Genomic DNA, 20,544 nt, shown 5'->3' on the forward strand with positions numbered 1-20,544 from the left:
GGGGGGGGGGGGGAGAGAGAGAGAGAGAGAGGGAGAGATTGTACAATTGATGTGTCCATGGCGATATGACTCCAAGTGATTAGTTATTACGGGAGTGACAAAATAATATTCATTTGTGTCATATAATGGATGGACCTGGCATTGCTGACTTGTGAATGGACACATTTGAAAAACAATTTCTGTTTTTTGCCCCCCCTCCTGGCCCATCACCTAATTGTTGTGGAGGGCTTTTGTCCGTCTCACATATCCGAAGAGCGACATTTTCTGGGGTTTTACGCTCATGACAGGGTCACTCAGCAGAGGCAAGCAATGCAACATCAACTGTGTTCATAGTGGGAGTGGAGTGACGCTGACCTTGACTCAAGTAGAAGGTGTGAGTTGATACCCGGATGTGTTTTGTTAACGCTGTCAAATTAGGGATATGAATAATTTGAAAAATGTAAAAACATTATCACTTCCTTGCTTCATTTCCTGGAGGAAAAAAAAAACCGAGCAATTCAGCGATAGTCTCACGCCGCTGGCCAGAGGACTTCAACTTTCCGCTGTCCACCGATACTTGTCCATGGCTAAAGCGCCCCCTGGCGTGACGTACGCAGCACTGCGCGGTCCTTCAGAGAGATATTCAGGGAATAGGAATCCTAAACACAATTAATGTGCTCAATAGCGTATAGAACAATTACTTTTAAAAGTGATATCATCATGAGTTCAACGAAAAGCGCCAAGCTTGATATGCGCATAATTTGGATACAAATCAGGGATTTGAAGGCTCTTACTTTTAAACTGACTCCCTCTATGGATTTAGAAGGATAAATTAAATCATGGAGGGGGGGGGGAGGATTGAGATCGAGATTTTTTTTTTATCCGAAGTATTGTTTTGTGTTTTTTGTTATTGTAAAGTGTCCTTGGGTGTCTTGAAAGGCGCTTATAAATAAAATGTCTTATTATTATTATTAAAGACCAAGCGAGTGAAATTAACCAATGACAGCAAAGGGGGGCGTGTCCAACCTTGTTGTGGTTGACATCAACTTCCTGCTTTGCGGCGTGAAAGCTTTCAAACTGCAGTTTTCGACCATGAAGAGGAGAAACATCCCGTTACACAACTGAACAGGAGCGTAAGTACGCCTCGGGTTTATTTGGTTGTCAACTCGCTACCGGGTGAGACAAGGTGAAAGGGGTTGAAGTCGATTGTCGCATCCCCCGGTTCGGCTCACAAGACCGCAGCATGTGATATCGATTAGACGAATACAACACACACACATTTGTCTGGCCTCTGCTTTCGCTTCACGCCCATCTGCGACAAAATGATACTTAAACGTCGTGGTTCTTCATTTATACCGTTTGTGTTTTTTTCCCCATTTTCTACGGTATAATATTTTCAAAGTGAAAGTGTTGTGACTGAATATCTAAACAGTCAGGTAATGTTCACAACTGCCTCGTAAGTGTTTTTTTTTTGTACACTCGAATGGTTTCGGGAATTGACTAATTAGTTGTGCTCTCACAGAGCGCTGGTGACCCCTGTACGTGAGAGAGAAAGTAGAACTCGGAATTGGAAGTTCTCTTTCCACTCCACCTTGTCCCATTGAATCAGCTCAGCAACAAAATGGTGCACGTCTACAACTGCCATCCTTACGCCTCACAGCAGATAGTGCAGGTCAGTGGAGGTCCTCCTGAGCCAAGCCAGACAACCTAAACGTCACTTATCCTCTTAAGAGCTGCTCGTGACATCCATTGTCCTCCATGTCACCAGGTGGAGCAGGAGCCCGGCCTGGTCTGCTGCGGAGGTGGTTCCTTGTTTGTGGTAACCGCTGGAGGATGCAAGGTTAGTATTGAATGAACATAAAAGGTCGAGGTCACTTAGGATGAAGTCCGCATTGATCGCATGTAAACAAAACCCGTTTTGTTGGATCAGCATATCCATCTACAGTTGATAGGAAAAAAAAGTCTACACACCTTTTTTTTTTTTTTTTTAAATACCAGGTTTTTGTGATGTAAAAAAGCAAGACCAAATCTTTAACGCTTACAACCCAGTTGGGAAAAAAAAATATTTGAGAGATCTACTTTTGCTTGTGAATCCGAATGAGGATGAAAATGTACCGGTCGCTCTTTTATCATGAGTTGAGTTGAATCGTAAGAATGATTTGAGACCGGAGAATGCGTTGTGCCGGGTCCAGGTGGAAGCCTACAATCTGGAGCGGGAGGGCTGCCCGCTCATGTGCCGCTTCGCTACCATGGGGTCCGTCAGGAGCATCCTGCACAGCGACATCGGTACGCGATATTCTTTCTTCCTCCGCTGGCGAACTTCTTGCGTGCGCACAACCATTTGGTTCATCGTGAAAAATCGTGTTCTTTTCTTGCCCCCACTAGGAGACTACCTGGTCACGATCGAGGAGAAGAACAGCTCCACCTACCTGAGAGCCTACACCAACTGGCGTTATCAGGTGTGGCGTTTGGGGAAATAACCACGTTGAAAGACAACCGAGCTTTTTTTTTTTAAAGATTTTTCTTCGCGGTTAATGTGGACCGAAACCCCCCCTTGAAAGGTGAAAACTGTGATGTACGATTGGGATGAAAAAAAAATGGTGATGCGTAGCGATGTGACGTTCAGCTTGTTAGTTAAAATATTCATTCATTCATTCATTCATCTTCCTAACCGCTTGATCCTCACTAGGGTCGCGGGGGGTGCTGGAGCCTATCCCAGCTGTCTTCGGGCAGTAGGCGGGGGACACCCTGAATCGGTTGCCAGCCAATCGCAGGGCACACAGAAACGAACAACCATTCGCACTCACACTCACACCTAGGGACAATTTAGAGTGTTCAATCAGCCTGCCACGCATGTTTTTGGAACGTGGGAGGAAACCGGAGCACCCGGAGAAAACCCACGCAGGCCCGGGGAGAACATGCAAACTCCACACAGGGAGGCCGAAGCTCGAATCGAACCCGGTACCTCTGCACTGTGAAGCCCACGTGCTAACCACTGGACTACCGGTTAAAATATATATAATATAATTCTTTTTAAAATCAGACAATAGCCTTTTTCTTGGGGGGGGGGGGGGGTGCGAACCAAGCCCCCGCCCCGCCATCGCTCTTGCAAGGGGGTCGGCGCGCAGCTTGACGAATCGACATGTTACTCGTGTACAGGCCGAGGAGAAGGCTCGTGTTGGGGTGCGCTTGTTGGGCCACCTGCTTCGAGGGGCGTCCCAGCGGGGCGGAGTACAAATGGAGATCATCGAGATCCCCTTATCGGAGCGTCCCGTCGCCGTGGCGTGTTGCCCGCTCACGGGCGACCTCCTGGTCGGCTGCGACAAAACTCTGGTTCTGTTTACTTTGAGGAGACAGAACCATCAAAATACGGTAAGTACATAAAAAACGGATCCGGTTCGCTGTGTGTTCCAAGGGATCTCGCACTTCACCTTGTTTTGTCATTCGCTCCGCTTGCGTTTGAAACGTTCCCTTGGTTGATTTTCAAACCAAGCCGAACGGCCAACAACCTTCGAGCGCAAGTCCAGGTAACAGACGCTCAAATGGCTTCGTTTGGGTGTTTGTCGGGTAATCTGCTTAGAAGTCCATGTCTCACTTGTCGTACCTCTAGATCAGACCCCAAACCCGAGCGCTTCCTTTTTGGACTTTGAACGCTCCGTCATCCTGCATCTTCCGGCAACTAATCCCAAACAGGTATCTGCACCGCCGCTAAAAAAGAGGATGAGGGCACATAAGGGTTCGTATTTGAAATGAAAAGCTCTAAATTGGTCTGTCTTTGTGTGTATTAAAATATGGCGTGCGCCCCTCTAGGTGGCGCTGTGCGCAGGATATGTCGCCGTGCAAGCGGAGCTGGAGGTCCTGGTCCTCAAACTGCATACGAATTATGAGCCAAAAGACCCGGCAGCCGAGGAGACGTCTGAAGCGGCGAAAGACGGTGATCAAATTCAAAGACGTTAGCGGGAATACACCGTGCGCTACGACTGCGCGTGTGAGCAGCAAAACTCAAATTTTTTCCCAAAGGTTTTGACGTTTGCCGCTGTTGTAAATCCAAAACAAAATGAGGGTTTAAGCGTGACGGCACACTTTTTCATCTCAAATTGACGGCTGCCCGTGTGTGACAAAAAGTTCCACTCATTCTTAGACAGCACTCGGCATGACGCCGTCAACTTTTAACCACCGATGCGGTCGCCCCCCCCCCCCTCGCCCGCCCAAAGACCATGTGAGTATCCTGCAGGCCTGTTCCGGCAGCGATGGGCCATTGTGATTTCGTAGAAATATGGGCTCGCATTTTGATTTTGACACTCATTTTTGTCGGGGGGGGGGGCATCATAAATAGTTTCCTATTCTGACCGTGTAACCAAGTTGGAACACGATCATGGAGTGGTTTTGAACTGGAGCGTCGGTAAAACTGTTCAAATGTCATATTTATTTTAAAAAAGAAGGATTGGGAAGAAAACATGCGTGAAATATCTTTTTAAAAGCAAAGACAAGTTGACACCTGTGACGTACACGATATCATAAATTATTAATCATCCTGTTTAATAACTGGTCGTCTTTCACGGTTATTATATAGTTCTTCTCAGTTTAAAAAAATAAAATTTAAAAAAAAGCCTTTGCACGCATTCTAATCAGTCAGGATGATACAGCGATTCTAATATGGAGCGCCCCCCCCCCCCCACCCCCCTTACCCCCTCCGCCGCCCTTCCCAGATCAAGCCGAAGACCAGATTGACTTCCTGCTCCTTCCAAGGCACCAAGAGTTGCTGGGTGAGCGAGCTGCAAACTGCGACATCCCCGTCAGCATCGAGAAAACGGGCCTGGAGGACCGAGGAGAAAACGCATTCTCTTATGTTCTCTTCAGGTGCCTGGCGAGAAGGATCTCATCAGATTATTCATTGATTTTATTATTTATGATATTGATATATTTATGATATATATATGATATTATTATTATGATATATTTTTTTTTTCACCAATTAATTTTTCTCGTTTGTATATCGTAGGCGTTTTACTCCGGACTACTTCCAGGGCTGCAGTGTGGAGGGGACGCACCTTCACTCCCTGAAACTGCACCCCTTATTTCCAAGTGAGTTGAACGCAATCCAAGGAGGATCAAAAAGTCGACGAGAAGCCGTTTTCTTAAAAAAATAAAACAATATGGATCCGGGGTGACCCAGTAGTCCAGTGGTTAGCACGTGGGCTTCACAGTGCAGAGGTACCGGGTTCGATTCCGGCTCCGGCCTCCCTGTGTGGAGTTTGCATGTTCTCCCCGGGCCTGCGTGGCTTTTCTGCGGGTGCTCCGGTTTCCTCCCACATTCCAAAAACGTGCATCGCAGGCTGATTGGACGCTCTAAATTGTCCCTAGGTGTGAGTGTGAGTGCGAATGGTTGTTCGTCTCTGTGTGCCCTGCGATTGGCTGGCAACCGATTCAGGGTGTCCCCCGCCTACTGCCCGGAGACAGCTGGGATAGGCTCCAGCACCCCCCGCGACCCTAGTGAGGATCAAGCGGCTCGGAAGATGAATGAAAGCTGAATGAATGAATATGGATCCGTTCAGGATTTATCGGCATCAGTTTTTCCACCCTCTGGACGCGCCCCCCTTTGTCCGCGTAGGCCGGCGCTCCGGGTCTGAAGAGCCAGCTTGCGTGTTCTGCTTCTTCTCCCTCCCCGCCGCCGGCTACCTGTACAGCCTGAACGGCGGCGTGGAGCTTCTCTCAACTTATCAGTATCCCGAGAAGGTCCTGGAAGCGGTTTTGACGGATCACCTGTTACACGTCATCACCAAGTGAGTCTCATTTTCCGTGAAAATCTTCCGCTTAGTATGACAAGTGGCAGGGGGGGGGGGGGGGCGCGGGGTGCCTCCGTTTACCGCGATGGAGCCCGAATCCCAAATCTATGCCGACGCTATTCGTGAAATCGTAATTGCAATCGATATTTTGTACGAGAAACGCCGGCGGGGGCCGTCGATACTAGTAAACAACGACCCCCCCCCCACCCCCCCACCCCCCCTTTATAACTTGAAACTTGTGTTGTTAGGAGCGCGCTGCAGTGCTTCACCGTGCGTTGCGCGGCGGTGGCGGCCAGGTTGGAGGACCCCTACATCGATACCACCATGAGGGTACGTGTCTGACGAAAAGAAAATCTGCCTAGCAACATGAAAAAGCAAGAACGCCCAATCAGCTGATTTTGATGATGACGCTCACGTCCGATTCGGAGAACATTTCAAATGAGAATTTGGTGATCACATCAGACAATGAGCCAGAGTGACCGACGCTCCGTCGCGTGCGTCTTTCCAGGCCTGCCCCCCCAGCAACCTCGAAGTGTGCGCCCTGAGGATGCAGCTGTTTATCGGCCTTCGCTGCGTGCGCGCGTACGGCCGCCACGTGGTCCTGTTGTCCGCCGCCGACGCCGAGACGGCAGAGGAGACGGAACGCAACGCGCAACGCCGAGGCCTGTATGTCGCTTGAAAGAAAAACAACAACGCGCCGAGACCCGAGCGTCGTTACGTCTCGTCCACGTTTCGTTTCGTTGCGGCGCAGGTGACGTTTAGCTTCCTGCGCTTTTAGCCTAGCAAGCAATTTATCGTGCGCACCTGTGTGTGTGTGTGTGTGTTATACATTTTTAGCACGTTGAAAGAGCGCACCATGCTGACGGGTATTTTCCTGGCGGTGGGAATCGATCCCACCACCACCCCAGCTCTGGAGAGCCTTCTGTCACGCCCCTTCCTGTAAGATTCCTCCACCCCCCCCCCCCAAAATAAGCCTGTCACATGCTGTCACTTCCAAGCTGAACTGCGACGCCAACGCCTTCAAAGTGCGATGAAGCCCATCGATGAACTGACAGAATCGGATCCGATCTCACGATCAGCCGTTATTAGATTTGACGCAAAACTGATTTACTGAACGGTTAAACGGGCATCAACTCAAAGGCGCACGAACAAGCCCGAGTGCAGGCATGCGGCAACGCATGCGCGTAATCTGTAAAGTAAATACAAATTATGCCTGCAGGGCATTTGAATTTTTGTGGCTAAGCAAACCTTCCTTGCTACGTTAAGGATTTTTTTTGTGTGTGTGTGTGTGTGTGTGTGTGTGTGTGTGTGTGTGTGTGTGTGTGTGTGTGTGTGTGTCTGTGTGTCTGTGTGTCTGTGTGTCGCGGTAAATCCCTCATTTCAGATTTCAGACACTATCCGATTAGTTTCGGGTGCGTCCAATTCTGTCAGTATGTTATGCTACGTTTTATGCTAATGCTAACGCTTTCAAATGTCCCATTAACCAATGTAAAAAAAAAAATTTTTAATGAATTTCTATACAGTATGGGTTCATATTCGTCGATCTTTCAGTTGAACTTTGCAGCTTGGTCTTTAAAGTGACAGCAGTTTTTGTTTTGTAATTCCCCCTTAACCCAAGCTAACCCCCCCTGAAAACGGGCGCACCTCCCAGCTCACCAACTAATATAGTTTCAACTCGCATTCAATTCATGGCTTAGAGTAGACATTTCCCATATAGCAAATAAAAAAGGGGTGCTCAACGTTTTTTTTTTTTTGGGGGGGGGGGCGGATGAAAATCATGGACTAGTCGAGGCGCAACATTTTTTTTTTTCACATTGCTCTCTCCGTTCCGGTAGATCACTTTCTTCCTTTGAAAGACTTTTTCCTTGTAGTTGAGCTCATGAAAAATTGGAGCAAAAACCTTTATTAGGTATTCACTTGATATTTTTTTTTTTAATACTTGGACCATACAACGGAGGTCAACGTCTTCTTTTTGAGTCCGCTCTGCAATTTCCCGTTTGTGTGACCTTTGACCCCAGGAGCAGGAAGTGGACAATGTCCGCCCCCAAGGAGACCGGCGCCGTCGTCGGACACGGATGGAACCTTTACGTGGTGGAAACGGTCCCTCCGCTCGCTCTCTACCACGAGATGGTAAAAGTCGACCTCCCGACTCCCATTTCCTTGACGACATGCGTTAACGTGACCCAATTTGGTCGTCAACGTTCTCGGCGTGCTCAGGTTGAATACAGCCAGCATTATGCGCAGAACATGGAGCACGCGCAGAGTCTTTGGCACGTCCTCAGTGAAGCCCACCTCCTGCTGCGCGCGGCCTTGCTTCAGTCTTCGCAGCCGCGCCGCCACGGCGGCCCCGCAGACGACCCGCCCGACAGAACGGCCGCCGAGCGGGCATTCCGGGAGAACTGCGCGCAGCTGGGAGACTGTTTCAGCAGGTAACTCGTGGCCAAGATCGGAAACTCAACAATGTGGACATAAGACTCGGCTCTTATGTCCACCCACAGAAAATAAAATCACCACCTTAAAAAAACAAAAACAAACTAGCGGTATAACTAATCTAATAAAAAGAAAACTTAAACGAAGCAATTTGGAAACATCAACACTCGTAAAATCACGAAAGAAATCTGAAGAAAAAAACAATAATAATTAAAACAAGAAAATGTTTCTAATATTGAAAAATGTAATTAATTAAAAATAAATGACAATAATTAAAACAAAAAAAATATGTTTCTAATATTGAAAAATGTAATTCATTAAACAAATGACAATAATTAAAACAAGAAAAAAAATGTTTCTAATATTGAAAAATGTAATTCATTAAAAAATGACATTAATTAAAACAAGAAAAAAATGTTTCTAACATTGAAAAATGTAATTCATTAAAAAAAATGACAATAATTAAAACAAGAAAAAAATGTTTCTAATATTGAAAAATGTAATTCATTAAAAAAAATGACAATAATTAAAACAAGAAAAAAATATGTTTCTAATATTGAAAAAGGTAATTTGTTAAAAGAATGACAATAATTAAAACAAGAAAAAAATGTTTCTAATATTGAAAAATGTAATTTGTTAAAAGAATGACAATAATTAAAACAAGAAAAAAATGTTTCTAATATTGAAAAATGTAATTCATTAAAAGAATGACAATAATTAAAACAAGAAAAAATGTTTCTAATATTGAAAAATGTAATTCATTAAAAAAAATGACAATAATTAAAACAAGAAAAAAATATGTTTCTAATATTGAAAAATGTAATTTGTTAAAAGAATGACAATAATTAAAACAAGAAAAAAATGTTTCTAATATTGAAAAATGTAATTTGTTAAAAGAATGACAATAATTAAAACAAGAAAAAAATGTTTCTAATATTGAAAAATGTAATTCATTAAAAGAATGACAATAATTAAAACAAGAAAAAAATGTTTCTAATATTGAAAAATGTAATTCATTAAAAAAAATGACAATAATTAAAACAAGAAAAAAATATGTTTCTAATATTGAAAAATGTAATTTGTTAAAAGAATGACAATAATTAAAACAAGAAAAAAATGTTTCTAATATTGAAAAATGTAATTTGTTAAAAGAATGACAATAATTAAAACAAGAAAAAAATGTTTCTAATATTGAAAAATGTAATTCATTAAAAAATGACATTAATTAAAATAAGAAAAAAATACGTTTCTAATATTGAAAAATGTAATTCATTAAAAAAATGACAATAATTAAAACAAGAAAAAATGTTTCTAATATTGAAAAATGTAATTAATTTAAAAACTGACAATAATTAAAACGAAAAAAATGTCTAATATTGAAAAATGTACTTCATTAAAAAAATGACAATAATTAAAACAAGAAAAAATATGTTTCGAATATTGAAAAATGTAATTCATTAAAAAAATGACAATAATTAAAACAAGAAAAAAATATGTTTCTAATATTGAAAAATGTAATTCATTAAAAAAATGACAATTAAAACAAGAAAAAAATGTTTCTAACATTGAAAAATGTAATTAATTTAAAAAATGACAATAATTAAAACAAGAAAATAATGTTTCTAATATTGAAAAATGTAATTTAAAAAAACAATAATTAAAATAAGAAAAAAATATGTTTCTAATATTGAAAAATGTAATTCATTAAAAAAAATGACAATACGACAATAAAAAAACAGTCCAAATGAAATAAAAACAAACTCTCTTGACAAATATTCAAACCGCTTTCTGCTCACTCTTGACAGATAAGAGCTCACGGTCAGAGCCCGAACCCCCCGAAGTCCCCTCTTGCAATACCCGCCGACCCCCGTCAGTCGAGACAAATCTTCCCCTTGCATCAGAAATATTGACAAATTCTCACCAGGACTTCATGATTCCAAAACGTTCTTCTTCATCCGACCTCAAGACGTGTGAAACCTTGTCATGTTTTCTGTTCCCAAAAGGGGGAGCCAGAGCTACTGTCATCAGGCTTTGCCGTACTACAGAATGTCGGGCCTGTCGCTCACCGACGTCATGGCCAGGAATCGCCCCCTCCCGAGCAGCCCGCACGCCTACGGCCCGGGCTTTTTGTTTTACCTCAAGCATTACCTTTTAGAGGAGACCGACCAGCATCTCGCTCAGGTAACGCAATCGTCTTCACGATTCACTTCCTGACGCGAGCCACGCACGTTTTGCAAATGGCGCCACCGCGACGTCTCTCTTCCGTCTCCCCAGGAAGCGGCGGACGAGGTCATCGACATTTTTAGCCAATCGGAACCCTCCCAGCTCATCGCCGCCTGCTCCAGCCCGACCATGACCAACGTCAGTCCCGACCGGACGCTGCGGATCTTGCGACAGCTGGAGGCCGGCGCCGGCGTGTCTGTTGCGCTGACCATCACCATGGCAACCATGGCGCTGCGCTTGGACGACCCGGCGCAGTACGCGCGGCTGATGGAGAGGCACGCGGAGGTTCGGGGAGGCAGCCGGCGTGTTTGAGGATTTCGCCGCGTGCGATGGCATCGCGCGTTTTGTTGGTCTTGGACTCGCCGGATCAAATCCGCCACTTCCTTTTGTGTTTTTAAGCTGGTCTTGGTGTACGGCTTCATCGAGGAGCCCAGGCTGTTGCTGCACGGGGGAGGCGCGGGCCGGCGCGCCGACATCGCCCCCACGCCGTTAAGTCACCAAATGGCCGCGTCGCAGCCCGGCTTGCTGGTGGCGGCCATGGTTGCCCTGCATGAGAACAACAAAGTTCAACTTGAACAGGTGGACCAAATGTTTCAGGTCGGTGTCGTCGAGTCGTCGGAAAGCTTTTTGTTGTCTGGGAGCGATAAGAGGCCTTGTCTTGGGTGGTTGATAAGGCCCCCCCCCCCACCTGCTTTGTTTGTGCTAGCCAAAATTTGGGGGCTCTGGAGCAGATGCTAACACTGCAGTAAAGTGCTAAGAGCAACCGAAGTTGGAGTCTGAGCTCCTGATGTCCCTTACTCGGCCAAGCCCCTCCCCTTAAAGGCATACATCAACGCATGAATATGTTATTGTTGTGTCACTTTTGTCATCATTCCACACAACCACTGACTGCGTGTGTGTGTACTTCCTAATCAGTTTTTATATGTATCCTATAAACTGTAAACAAGTACATGCAAGCGAATGGAAGAGTTCCTGTTATTTGTTAATATTTAAGATAAGATAAGATAAGATAAGATATCCTTTATTCGTCCCACACTGGGGAAATTTACAGCCTCCAGCAGCAAGAATGTATGGAGAAAGGAGAAAGAGAAAAAAAAACAACAAACATATTTCAATTAAATACAATATGAACACAAATTGATAAAAATTATTATTATTATTATTATTTGAGAAGAAAAAAAAAAAGTCCCGTCAGGTTCACGTGGATGGAACCTCCCTTGTTTGTGAAATGTAAAGTATCCCCCAAATCATCCAAATTATATTGCAGGAGGAAAATTCAGCTTTCCTGCCATTGTGACGCGTGCGCTTATCGCAGGTGCTGGGCTGCGAAAACAGCTTGCAGGTGGATTTCTGGGAGGCCACGCTGATGGCGTCGTCACAAGAAGGCGTCATTCAAGAGCTCCTCTTCCGGTTGTCTTCGGTCTACATCGACCGACTGATAAACACGAGCGCAGGCGAACGTCTGCGGCAACCTCCGGATCGCAGGTCACTGAAGAGCGCCGACGATCTGGTAAAGTTGCTGGAAATGTGAATCCCCCCCCCCCCCCCCCCAAAAAAAAAATATATTGTATAATTGTTCACATAGCACCTTTTAGTCAAACTATCGTCGACTAAAATGTCTGCGCGGTGTTTCAGATCAATTCCTGCTCCCATTACGGCGCTCTGCATCCATGGCTTATTGTTCTCAGTCCACCTCGCAGTACCAGTTTTGAACACCAGGAGGCGTTGCACAAAATGCAGGTAAGAGTTTGGCCCGCAAAAGTGCAATCGTATGCCCGGATACAGCGCGTTCACCCCGTCTTGCGTTTTCTGCAGTCGCTCCTCTGTGGCCCGTCCCTGCCGGTGGGCTCGGTCGCACCCTTGTTGGAAAGTTTGCCAGACCAAACGTTGTGGGGCTTCAGCCTGCACCTTCTGTGTGCAACCAGGAGGGGGCAGTACGAACACGGCATCGAAGAGATCCTGGACCGATGCCCGCAGGCCATCATCGCCTACGCCAATCACCACTTGCAAGATCAATACATGGTCCGTATCTGTGTAAAATTGTCGATCTCGGGCTGTGTGTTATGCGTCCCGCATGCTCATTCCTTTCCCCTTGCGTCCGAACTTTAGGATTTGTGGTGGAAGAAACTGCTCCCGGAACTCTGCCGCCGGACAAGAGTCGCGCCAGACAATTGCATTCTGTTGGCCGCTCTCAAAGGTCCAAGTTCAACCCCGAATTCACTCGCTATCAATACAGTCACAGTCAATGCACATTAATTTCTGATCCCCCCCCCCCCCAAAAAAAACCCCTAAAACATGCACTAAATTCAGAATATGCAAATTTACGATTGCGAAATATTTGCCATCTGAGATTCATACGTACGTATTATTGTACCAACAGAGACGCTGGTGGTTGTTGCCATGGAGACAAGTCCCGCACAATTCCTGGAGCTCTTACCTGAGGACGGAACAGCTTCATACTTCTTACCTCACTTGTTGACCTGCAGCCAGAGACACTTATTGGCCTAACACGCGCACACACACACACACACACACACACACACAATCTTGCGACTGATAAAAATATGTGGAAAAAAAAGTACATATTAGGAAAAGCTCTTTCCTAATAAGGGTTGAAATAAACTTGTTAGTAGTCATTTTATGATGTGATTCAAGTTTAGTCCAAGTTGATGATGACATTCATATTTTGTCACAGTACAGTTCTTACAGGGTTTTTTTTGCCCGCCGGGGGGGTTAAATGAGATCTTTTGATAGGTCAGGTGGGTCTGTGTTGCGCCCACTTACAAGCACATGAAACATTCATTCATTCATCTTCCAAGCCGCTTGATCCTCACTAGGGTCGTGGGGGGGTGTTGGAGCCTATCCCAGCTGTCTACGGGCAGTAGGCGGGGGACACCCTGAATCGGTTGCCAGCCAATCGCAGGGCACACATAGACGAACAACCATCCGCGCTCACACTCACACCGAGGGACAATTTAGAGCGTCCAATCAGCCTGCCACGCATGTTTTTTGGAATGTGGGAGGAAACCGGAGCACCCGGAGAAAACCCACGCAGGCCCGGGGAGAACATGCAAACTCCACACAGGGAGGTCCAGAGCTGGAATCGAACCCGGTACCTCTGCACTGTGAAGCCCACGTGCTAACCACTGGACTACCGGGCCGCCCCAACAAAAAGAAAAAAAAAGCAATGAGCTCGACGAGTCACAGCTGTCATGACTCAACACTCGCATTGTTTTCTGGACTGTTGACTGTTGGTCCAGCAAAAGGTCAATATTGTGCAATCAGAGATTTACAAAGCACCTCCCCCCCCCTCCGCTGAATCCTCTTGGCCAATCAGGAGTGCGAATGTCAACCAATCAGGGCCGGAGAGCCCATTTTGCCGCTCAGCTGGCCTAATGAGCTGGGGCCTGTTTTCAAATGCAAACGACATCAAGTGAACTGAATCAGTGTCCAAATCCAAAATCAGGAGGGAAGGGGAAAAAAACCACACACACACACATAAGTGACATTGAGAACGGGGGGGGGGTCAGTGAAGGAAGCGACGGAAAGCTTTTGAAAACAAAAGCGTCCCAAGAGCAAAGTGACGCAGTCCTCGGGCGAGTCAGCCGCCGCGTTTGTTGCAAATGAGGATGAAGCCCAATGAAAGGAAGCGAGCCTTGTTGGCCATCAGGGAAAACATTGAGATGGAATTGTTCTCGTCTGAAGAATCCTGCGAGGCGCGATCATCAACGCAAGAGCTGCAGGAAGAGGCTCGCTTTTACCAGGTACACTGTGTGCTCACCTTTGCTGCATGCTTCGTTTCTCTAACGACAAAGGACATGAAAAAAAATGCCGTGGCCTATCTGTTGCGGTTTGATTCAAATTCACGAAATAATTTCATATGTAGTCTTGATATTAATTTTTTTTCAATTCACCTTATTTTTTTCTGAAATAAATCACCCCAAAAAACCATATTTGGAGCAGCCCCCAGATTTATTTGGATTAAATTGCATCAAATGGGCATTTACTTGAATTGGATCTTTTCAGGACTGCTATTAAATAACTCGCTTTTCTTAATGGGGACTGTGACTGGGAACTTTTTTTTTTTTTTGGAATGCTTAAGAACTTGGAGCACCCTCTGGTCTGCATTTGTGAGGAAGAGCCAACATTGGAAGTGCCAGGCCATCAAGACAGACCACAGAAGACCAAACCCGACACGGTGACCCCTGTCAGGGAAAATAAAACCGGTGAAAGCCGTCCGCTTCCGCCTGTCTTCATGGAGGACATTGAGATAGAAATGGAGGTACACAACGTGAAGAGTTGAGATATCAGGGCTTGATGAAAAATGATGAAAAAAAATCGACATTTTTACATAAAAATATCAAATTACGACTGCAATTTGCTGTTGTGAAGAGCTAGTTAGCATTAGCTTGGCTAGCCATCCGATTTCCGACCCGCTTGATCCTTGCGGGGGGGTGCTGGAGCCTATCCCAGCTGTCTTCGGGTGGTAGGCGGGGGACACCCTGAACCGGTTGCCAGCCAATCACAGGGCACACAGAGATGAACAACCGTCCGCGCTCACATTCACAATTAGGGACAAATTGGGTTCAATCAGTCTCCCGTCCATGTTTTTGGAATGTGGGAGGAAACCGGAGCACCCGGAGAAAAGCCACGCGGGCCCGGGGAGAACATGCAAAACTCCACACAGGGAGGCCGGAGCCGGAATTGAACCCTGTACCTCTGCATTGTGAGGTCAACACGCTAACCACGTGTCCACCGGGTTAGCGTGTGGCTATATGCTCGACAATTGTAGTCGAGTAGGCCGGTCAAGCATCCTCTGCTTGACTCGCTTCTGTTTGCTTCGTGTCTCAGGTGCTTCCTCACTACACAAAGTCTGAGGCTCAACGCGTAGGGCTCATCACCCCGGTAAAGACCATCCTTTTGGTTTTTTTCGTTTTTTCTGATCGATTCTGTCAGAGAACGCTTCCACGGGCTGAACGTCTTGCACGCGCCGAGCGCTGACAATCTAATCTCAACTCCAAGGAGCACATGATGTCATCAGTCGATCAATGCAAATTGTTTTCCCCGCACGCTAGTGACTTGAGTGTAGGAACGCAGATCTTTCGTGAGCATTGGGAAACCAATCTGAGATCGCCAGATCAATTTTCTTTACGCCAAATGGACTTTATGGTATTACTGCTCTTGATAAGGGCAAAGAAGCAGATTTGGTCAATTGGCTTTACAAGAGCCACCCTGGGTGTCATTCATTATACAGCAAGTGGAAAAAGAAATAACGGGGGGGGGGGGGGGGGGGAATATGGAACAGTATGTCAAGACTGGAAATAAAATGCCCTTTGATTAAAATTATTCACAAACCCCTGAAAATCCAGTAGACACTTAAACAGCTTCTTCCCTCCTTCCTTGTGTGTTCTACATACTTGGCCAATAAAGATGATTCTAATTTTAAAAATTAATTTAAAAATTAATTACAAAATTAATTAATTAAAAATTTATTTTTTTTTTTTTTAATTCATTAATTAAAAAATAAATTCATTCATTCATTCATTCATCTTCCGAGCCTCACTAGGGTCGGGGGGATGCTGGAGCCTATCCCAGCTGTCTTCGGGCAGTAGGCGGGGGACACCCTGAATCGGTTGCCAGCCAATCGCAGGGCACACAGAGACGAACAACCATTCGCACTCACACTCACACCTCGGGACAATTTAGAGTGTTCAATCAGCCTGCCATGCATATTTTTGGAATGTGGGAGGAAACCGGAGCACCCGGAGAAAACCCACGCAGGCCCGGGGAGAACATGCAAACTCCACACAGGGGAGGCCGGAGCTGGAATCGAACCCGGTACCTCTGCACTGTGAAGCCGACGTGCTAACCACTGGACTACCGGGTGCCTCTGTTCTACATACTTGCCCAATAAAGATGATTTTGATTTTAAAAATTAATTTTAAAATTAATTTAAAATTAATTACAAAATTAATTAATTAAAAAATTAATTTAAAAATTAATTAAAAAATTAATTACTTTAAAAAATATTTTAAAATGCTTCAAATAAAACAACTTCCTGATTCAATTACTAGAGTTGAAATGTTTGTTTAGGAGTATGAATGACTGAGCAGCGCTACCTGTGAGGAGTTAGCTATTGCTATTGCTATTGCTATTGCTAAGCTATCGGTCAAATACAAACGTGGAAATATCCCGTTGTGAACTTTCGTGTCGTTGTTGCGTACCTCCGGGAGAAAAGCAGCAAAGCGATGTTGCAACCTCTCTCTTGCAGACGTTTCACGCAACCTCTTCAAACAAAGCAAGTCGAATGAAATGGAAGCGAGTGACTCCGCAGACGAGCGGCCTGGAGGTCAAAGATGTGCTGTGCTTACCCAGAGGTCACTACGACGCAGAAAGCGCCAGGTGATCCCACCCGCACGTTTCCCGTCCATTTCCGGTCAGACAATCGTCCGGAAAATGGACCGAGGCCATATTACTCCACAGAAACGGCGCGCCGCAAGGCAAAGAGCGAGCGGCGCTCTCGGCGATGGGACTGAGCGCCCGGATCACCATCGACCGCCGATGGTCCGCCAAACAGATGGAGAGTCGCTTGGCGGCGCTTTTCCGAGGGCGGGTGGCAAAAGGGACCGGACAAAGGTTTTCCTTTTCCTATTTACAGGTGTGCGCGGGTGCGGCTTACCGCTCATCTTCGCAGTCACGTGCGAAGCGGAGAAAGAGATCACGAGATCATTTTTCTCGTACTTTAGCGGTGAGGCGTTTTTTTGTGGGCTTCATGTTTTGCAGTGCATCCAGGGGGTTCTGTTGCCCCCGGTGGCACCTGCGGACGGCTGGACTGCAGCGCGGGTCCTCGGGATCGCGGGACCGGGTGCTCTGTATATATTCTGCCACCATGAACACATGCAGGTCAACTGCCCACCCCCCCCTCAACCCCCACCCCCCTTTTTCATGTCCTTCTAATTCATTTTTGTAGACTTCTACTATCCATTGTTTACTTCAGCGTGACAAGGGCAGGGATGGGCAACTTCAAATAATGGAGGGGCCACAATTTTTCATCAGCGCTACTGGGGGGGCCACCCACTTCTGAACTTGATGCATTTTAAAATTGGACGGAATGCATGTCAGTCCGCAGTTTATTTTTCAGTATTATAATTAATGCCCAACGAAATAAATTTTGTGGGGTAGGGAGGTAGTAAACCCCAAATATTACTAAAAAAAAAAAAAAATGCTGGTGGTAAGCCTCCAAGATGAAAAATGTGGGTTGTCTCCCCCCCACACCAAAAAAAAAATTTTAATCTGAAGACGGGCAAATCTGTGAGTCCTGCAAGTATGCTGGAGTCCACTATAGGAGACTTATTCCGATATTTTTTTTTAAAAAACGTAATAAAAAAAAAAACATTTTCAACGTAAAACGAAAATTTATTGTAATTTTTTTTTAATTGTTTTCCTTGACTACAGTGGACCCCCACAGGCCGCCAAGAGACCCCCGACGGTGGCCGGTTGCCCATCCTTGGTCTCGTGCATCAACCCGAACAATCAATTGGCTTCTTTGAGGTTGACAGGTAAAAGGTTAAGATGGGGGGGTCAGGAGGGGGGGGGATGCTACAGCTCAACCACTGTAGTTTGTGCTTAGGGCTTCCTCTTAACTCCTTCCAGGGGAGAATTACATCTGGAGGAATCGAGTGAGAGATGCCAAGATGGAGATCCTCCACAGGACCGCCGCGACCCGCCTCACGCTTGACCTCCGGTTGACGGCGTGAGCTTTAGTTCTTCCAATAACAACAATTAAAAATCCGCCACTGATCAGGATCTTGGAAGGAACGACTCTCGTTGAAGTAGAACTGCCAAATATCAAATCCAAAAACGTTCCTTCATAAAATGTCTTCCAAATTGTAGTTGGACCTTGTTTGAATGAAAACATTTGACTTGCAGGAGGTCGAAAGGTCGCGGATCACTTACGGTCCACATCTTGCCGGGATTGTTCCAACTATTTTTGGATGATAATCACGTCACCGAGGGTTTGTTGATGATGATGATGACTCGGCTTGCTAATTGGTCTCCTTCATGGCGGTTTTTAAAAATGATTCGTATGGACGGGTGACATCTTCTATTTTGTGTTTTGTTTTTTTTTAAATAGGCAGCTACTCCTTCGGGTGCCTTTTGTGAGCGTGTGGAAACGTCTCCGTCAAAACTGCTAACAAATAAACCCAAAATCAAGTTTCCGTGTAATGAGGGCTTTCCCTGACCTTCAAATAAGGCAACCGAAAGATGACTACAATCGGAGAAAAAATATTTATCTAATTGACTGGACGTTTATAACTCGTTACGTAACTGACCAAGGTTTGGCTTTTAGTGTTTGGAATTGTTCTTAAATGCTTTCTGAGTGGTATGACATTAAAAATTTGAGTTGACCGAACAAAGTCTGACTGGTAATTGACCCCCCCGCTCACCCCCCCCCCCCCATCCTTTTTTTACTCCAAGTACGACCTGCATTAAAATAAATGAATGGACAACTATTGAAAGATTCATTTGGAGTTATTTATTTCAAAACACGGGACATTAGCTAGCATGCTTATATGGCACACCGTACCCCCCAGAATCGTGCGTGAACATCCAACACAATCCAAAAGTACCAAAAGCTTTAAGGGGCAATTCTTCGCACTTGAGTAACGTTGATGCTGTAGGACGCTCCGCTCAGAAGCTGCTCTCTGAAAAACTGCAATTTAAAAACAACAGAGTCCAAATGAACGAACTAAATATTTGTCACCAGAAATGCAACTGGAAGCCAGACCTCAATTTCACTTACCGCTTCGACAAATTCAACGATGCGGTCGTTGCTGATCCCATCGGTCACGTCTAACTTCATCTTTAACTGGGCCAGAAACAAGGGGCTCGCTGGGTAGGGTAAAGGAAGGCAAAGATGGTGACACAAATACCGAACAGACCCGAAACCGGATACAAAATGATACTGTAAGAAGAAAACGCAAGGGAGTCACTTACCTTTGACCGTGGTGGCGTTTGTCAAGATGGTTGTCGCGCGGGGCGCTGTGCTGGTTCTGGAATCGGTTGTGTGGATTGGGTTCGGCCTGGCGGTAATCGCAGGCGTGCTTGTTATTGTCGCAGGTGTTCGTGAAATGATTGCGGACGCGGTTGCGTCTGAAGTTACTGCCCTCGAGGATCGGTTTTCCGCGGTCGAGGGTTCCTTCGTGCTCGGCACCGGAGTCGCCGTCCATGTGGAAATTGTGCTTTTGGACGCAGGAACAGGCGCGGACACGAGCGCTGCGGCAGGACTCGTGGTCGCCGTTGGATCCAAGGGCGCTACGGTCTCGTTTGTCTGCGTTGCTGCAGGTGCGGCGCTTGGCGTTGTTATATTTAGCATCACGGATGTGTTTGGCATGGTTTCCGGCGCTTGGGACATGGTTGTGTTTAGGATTTGGGCTGTGGGAGTCGGTCTTGCTGGTCTTGTGCTTGGCAACGGGCTAAAGGTCCATTCGATTTGGTTTTGCGGCGTATTGGCGATGGGAGTCATAGATGCGGACGAGGTTGCGGATGTGGACGTGGCGGTGTCTGCAGTTGGGGTAGTTACAGATTTGTTTGCCGCGGTTGGTGATTCTGCGGTATTTGGCACTCTGGTAGCTCTTGGCGTGGTTGCGGTTGTTGTGTTTTGCGGTGAAGAGGTCATGGATTTGACCGCCGTTGCGGCACTTGCGCTTCGAGTTGCGCTTCTTCCTGCCGGCGTGGTGTTTTGTGTTGCGCTAATTGCAGATTTTCTTGTGTTGAACGGATGTTGGCTAGCGGTCATCGCAGGCGCGCTTGCCATGGTCTCAGGGGTTTGTGAGAAGGTGGTACTCAAGTTGGGACGCTTGGTAGTCACCGTTGCGGCGCTCGGGATTCTGCTGGCTGCGGATGGAGTTGGCTTTTGCGGGGCAGTGCTAATGCTAGTCTTTGATGTGGTCGTTGGTGGAGGTGAAGACGCGGTTGCGTCTGAAGTTGCTGCCCTCGAGGATCGGTTTTCCACGGCCGAGGCATCCGTCGTGCTGGGCACCGGAGTCGCCGTCCATGTGGAAGTTGTGCTTTTGGACGGAGGAACAGGCGCGGACACAAGCGCTGCGGCAGGACTCGTGGTCGC

The 20,544-nt window shown here is 46.1% G+C and overlaps 2 protein-coding genes across 4 annotated transcripts; both read left to right on the forward strand.

The window, feature by feature from the left end:
• Window positions 1–1,494: 1,494 nt before the first annotated feature.
• LOC127605775 (BLOC-2 complex member HPS3-like) lies at window positions 1,495–13,088 on the forward strand. Of its 2 annotated transcripts, XM_052073543.1 has the most exons (24): window positions 1,495–1,651; window positions 1,748–1,819; window positions 2,172–2,265; window positions 2,365–2,438; window positions 3,139–3,351; window positions 3,473–3,506; window positions 3,590–3,672; window positions 3,790–3,913; window positions 4,689–4,839; window positions 4,982–5,064; window positions 5,591–5,762; window positions 6,014–6,095; window positions 6,274–6,431; window positions 6,603–6,704; window positions 7,784–7,895; window positions 7,983–8,194; window positions 10,199–10,376; window positions 10,470–10,703; window positions 10,818–11,015; window positions 11,734–11,928; window positions 12,054–12,158; window positions 12,234–12,440; window positions 12,528–12,615; window positions 12,799–13,088. In XM_052073543.1, exons 1-24 carry the CDS (start codon window positions 1,601–1,603, stop codon window positions 12,924–12,926), a joined length of 3,150 nt encoding a protein of 1,049 aa, XP_051929503.1. In that variant the 5' UTR covers window positions 1,495–1,600; the 3' UTR covers window positions 12,927–13,088. The 2 variants fall into 2 exon arrangements, with proteins under 2 accessions (XP_051929503.1, XP_051929504.1); XM_052073544.1 differs by lacking the exon at window positions 6,603–6,704.
• An 830-nt stretch (window positions 13,089–13,918) lies between these two features.
• On the forward strand, window positions 13,919–18,826 carry LOC127605822 (uncharacterized). 2 transcript variants are annotated; one of them, XM_052073631.1, is made up of 7 exons: window positions 13,919–14,182; window positions 14,521–14,700; window positions 15,270–15,323; window positions 16,690–16,820; window positions 16,902–17,054; window positions 17,202–17,321; window positions 18,072–18,826. In XM_052073631.1, exons 1-7 carry the CDS (start codon window positions 14,042–14,044, stop codon window positions 18,154–18,156), a joined length of 864 nt encoding a protein of 287 aa, XP_051929591.1. In that variant the 5' UTR covers window positions 13,919–14,041; the 3' UTR covers window positions 18,157–18,826. The 2 variants fall into 2 exon arrangements, with proteins under 2 accessions (XP_051929591.1, XP_051929592.1); XM_052073632.1 differs by having other exon boundaries at window positions 13,920–14,182; window positions 16,902–17,076.
• The last annotated feature ends 1,718 nt before the right edge of the window (window positions 18,827–20,544 follow it).

Source organism: Hippocampus zosterae, chromosome 8 (assembly GCF_025434085.1).
Source record: "Hippocampus zosterae strain Florida chromosome 8, ASM2543408v3, whole genome shotgun sequence".
Taxonomy (NCBI): domain Eukaryota; kingdom Metazoa; phylum Chordata; class Actinopteri; order Syngnathiformes; family Syngnathidae; genus Hippocampus; species Hippocampus zosterae.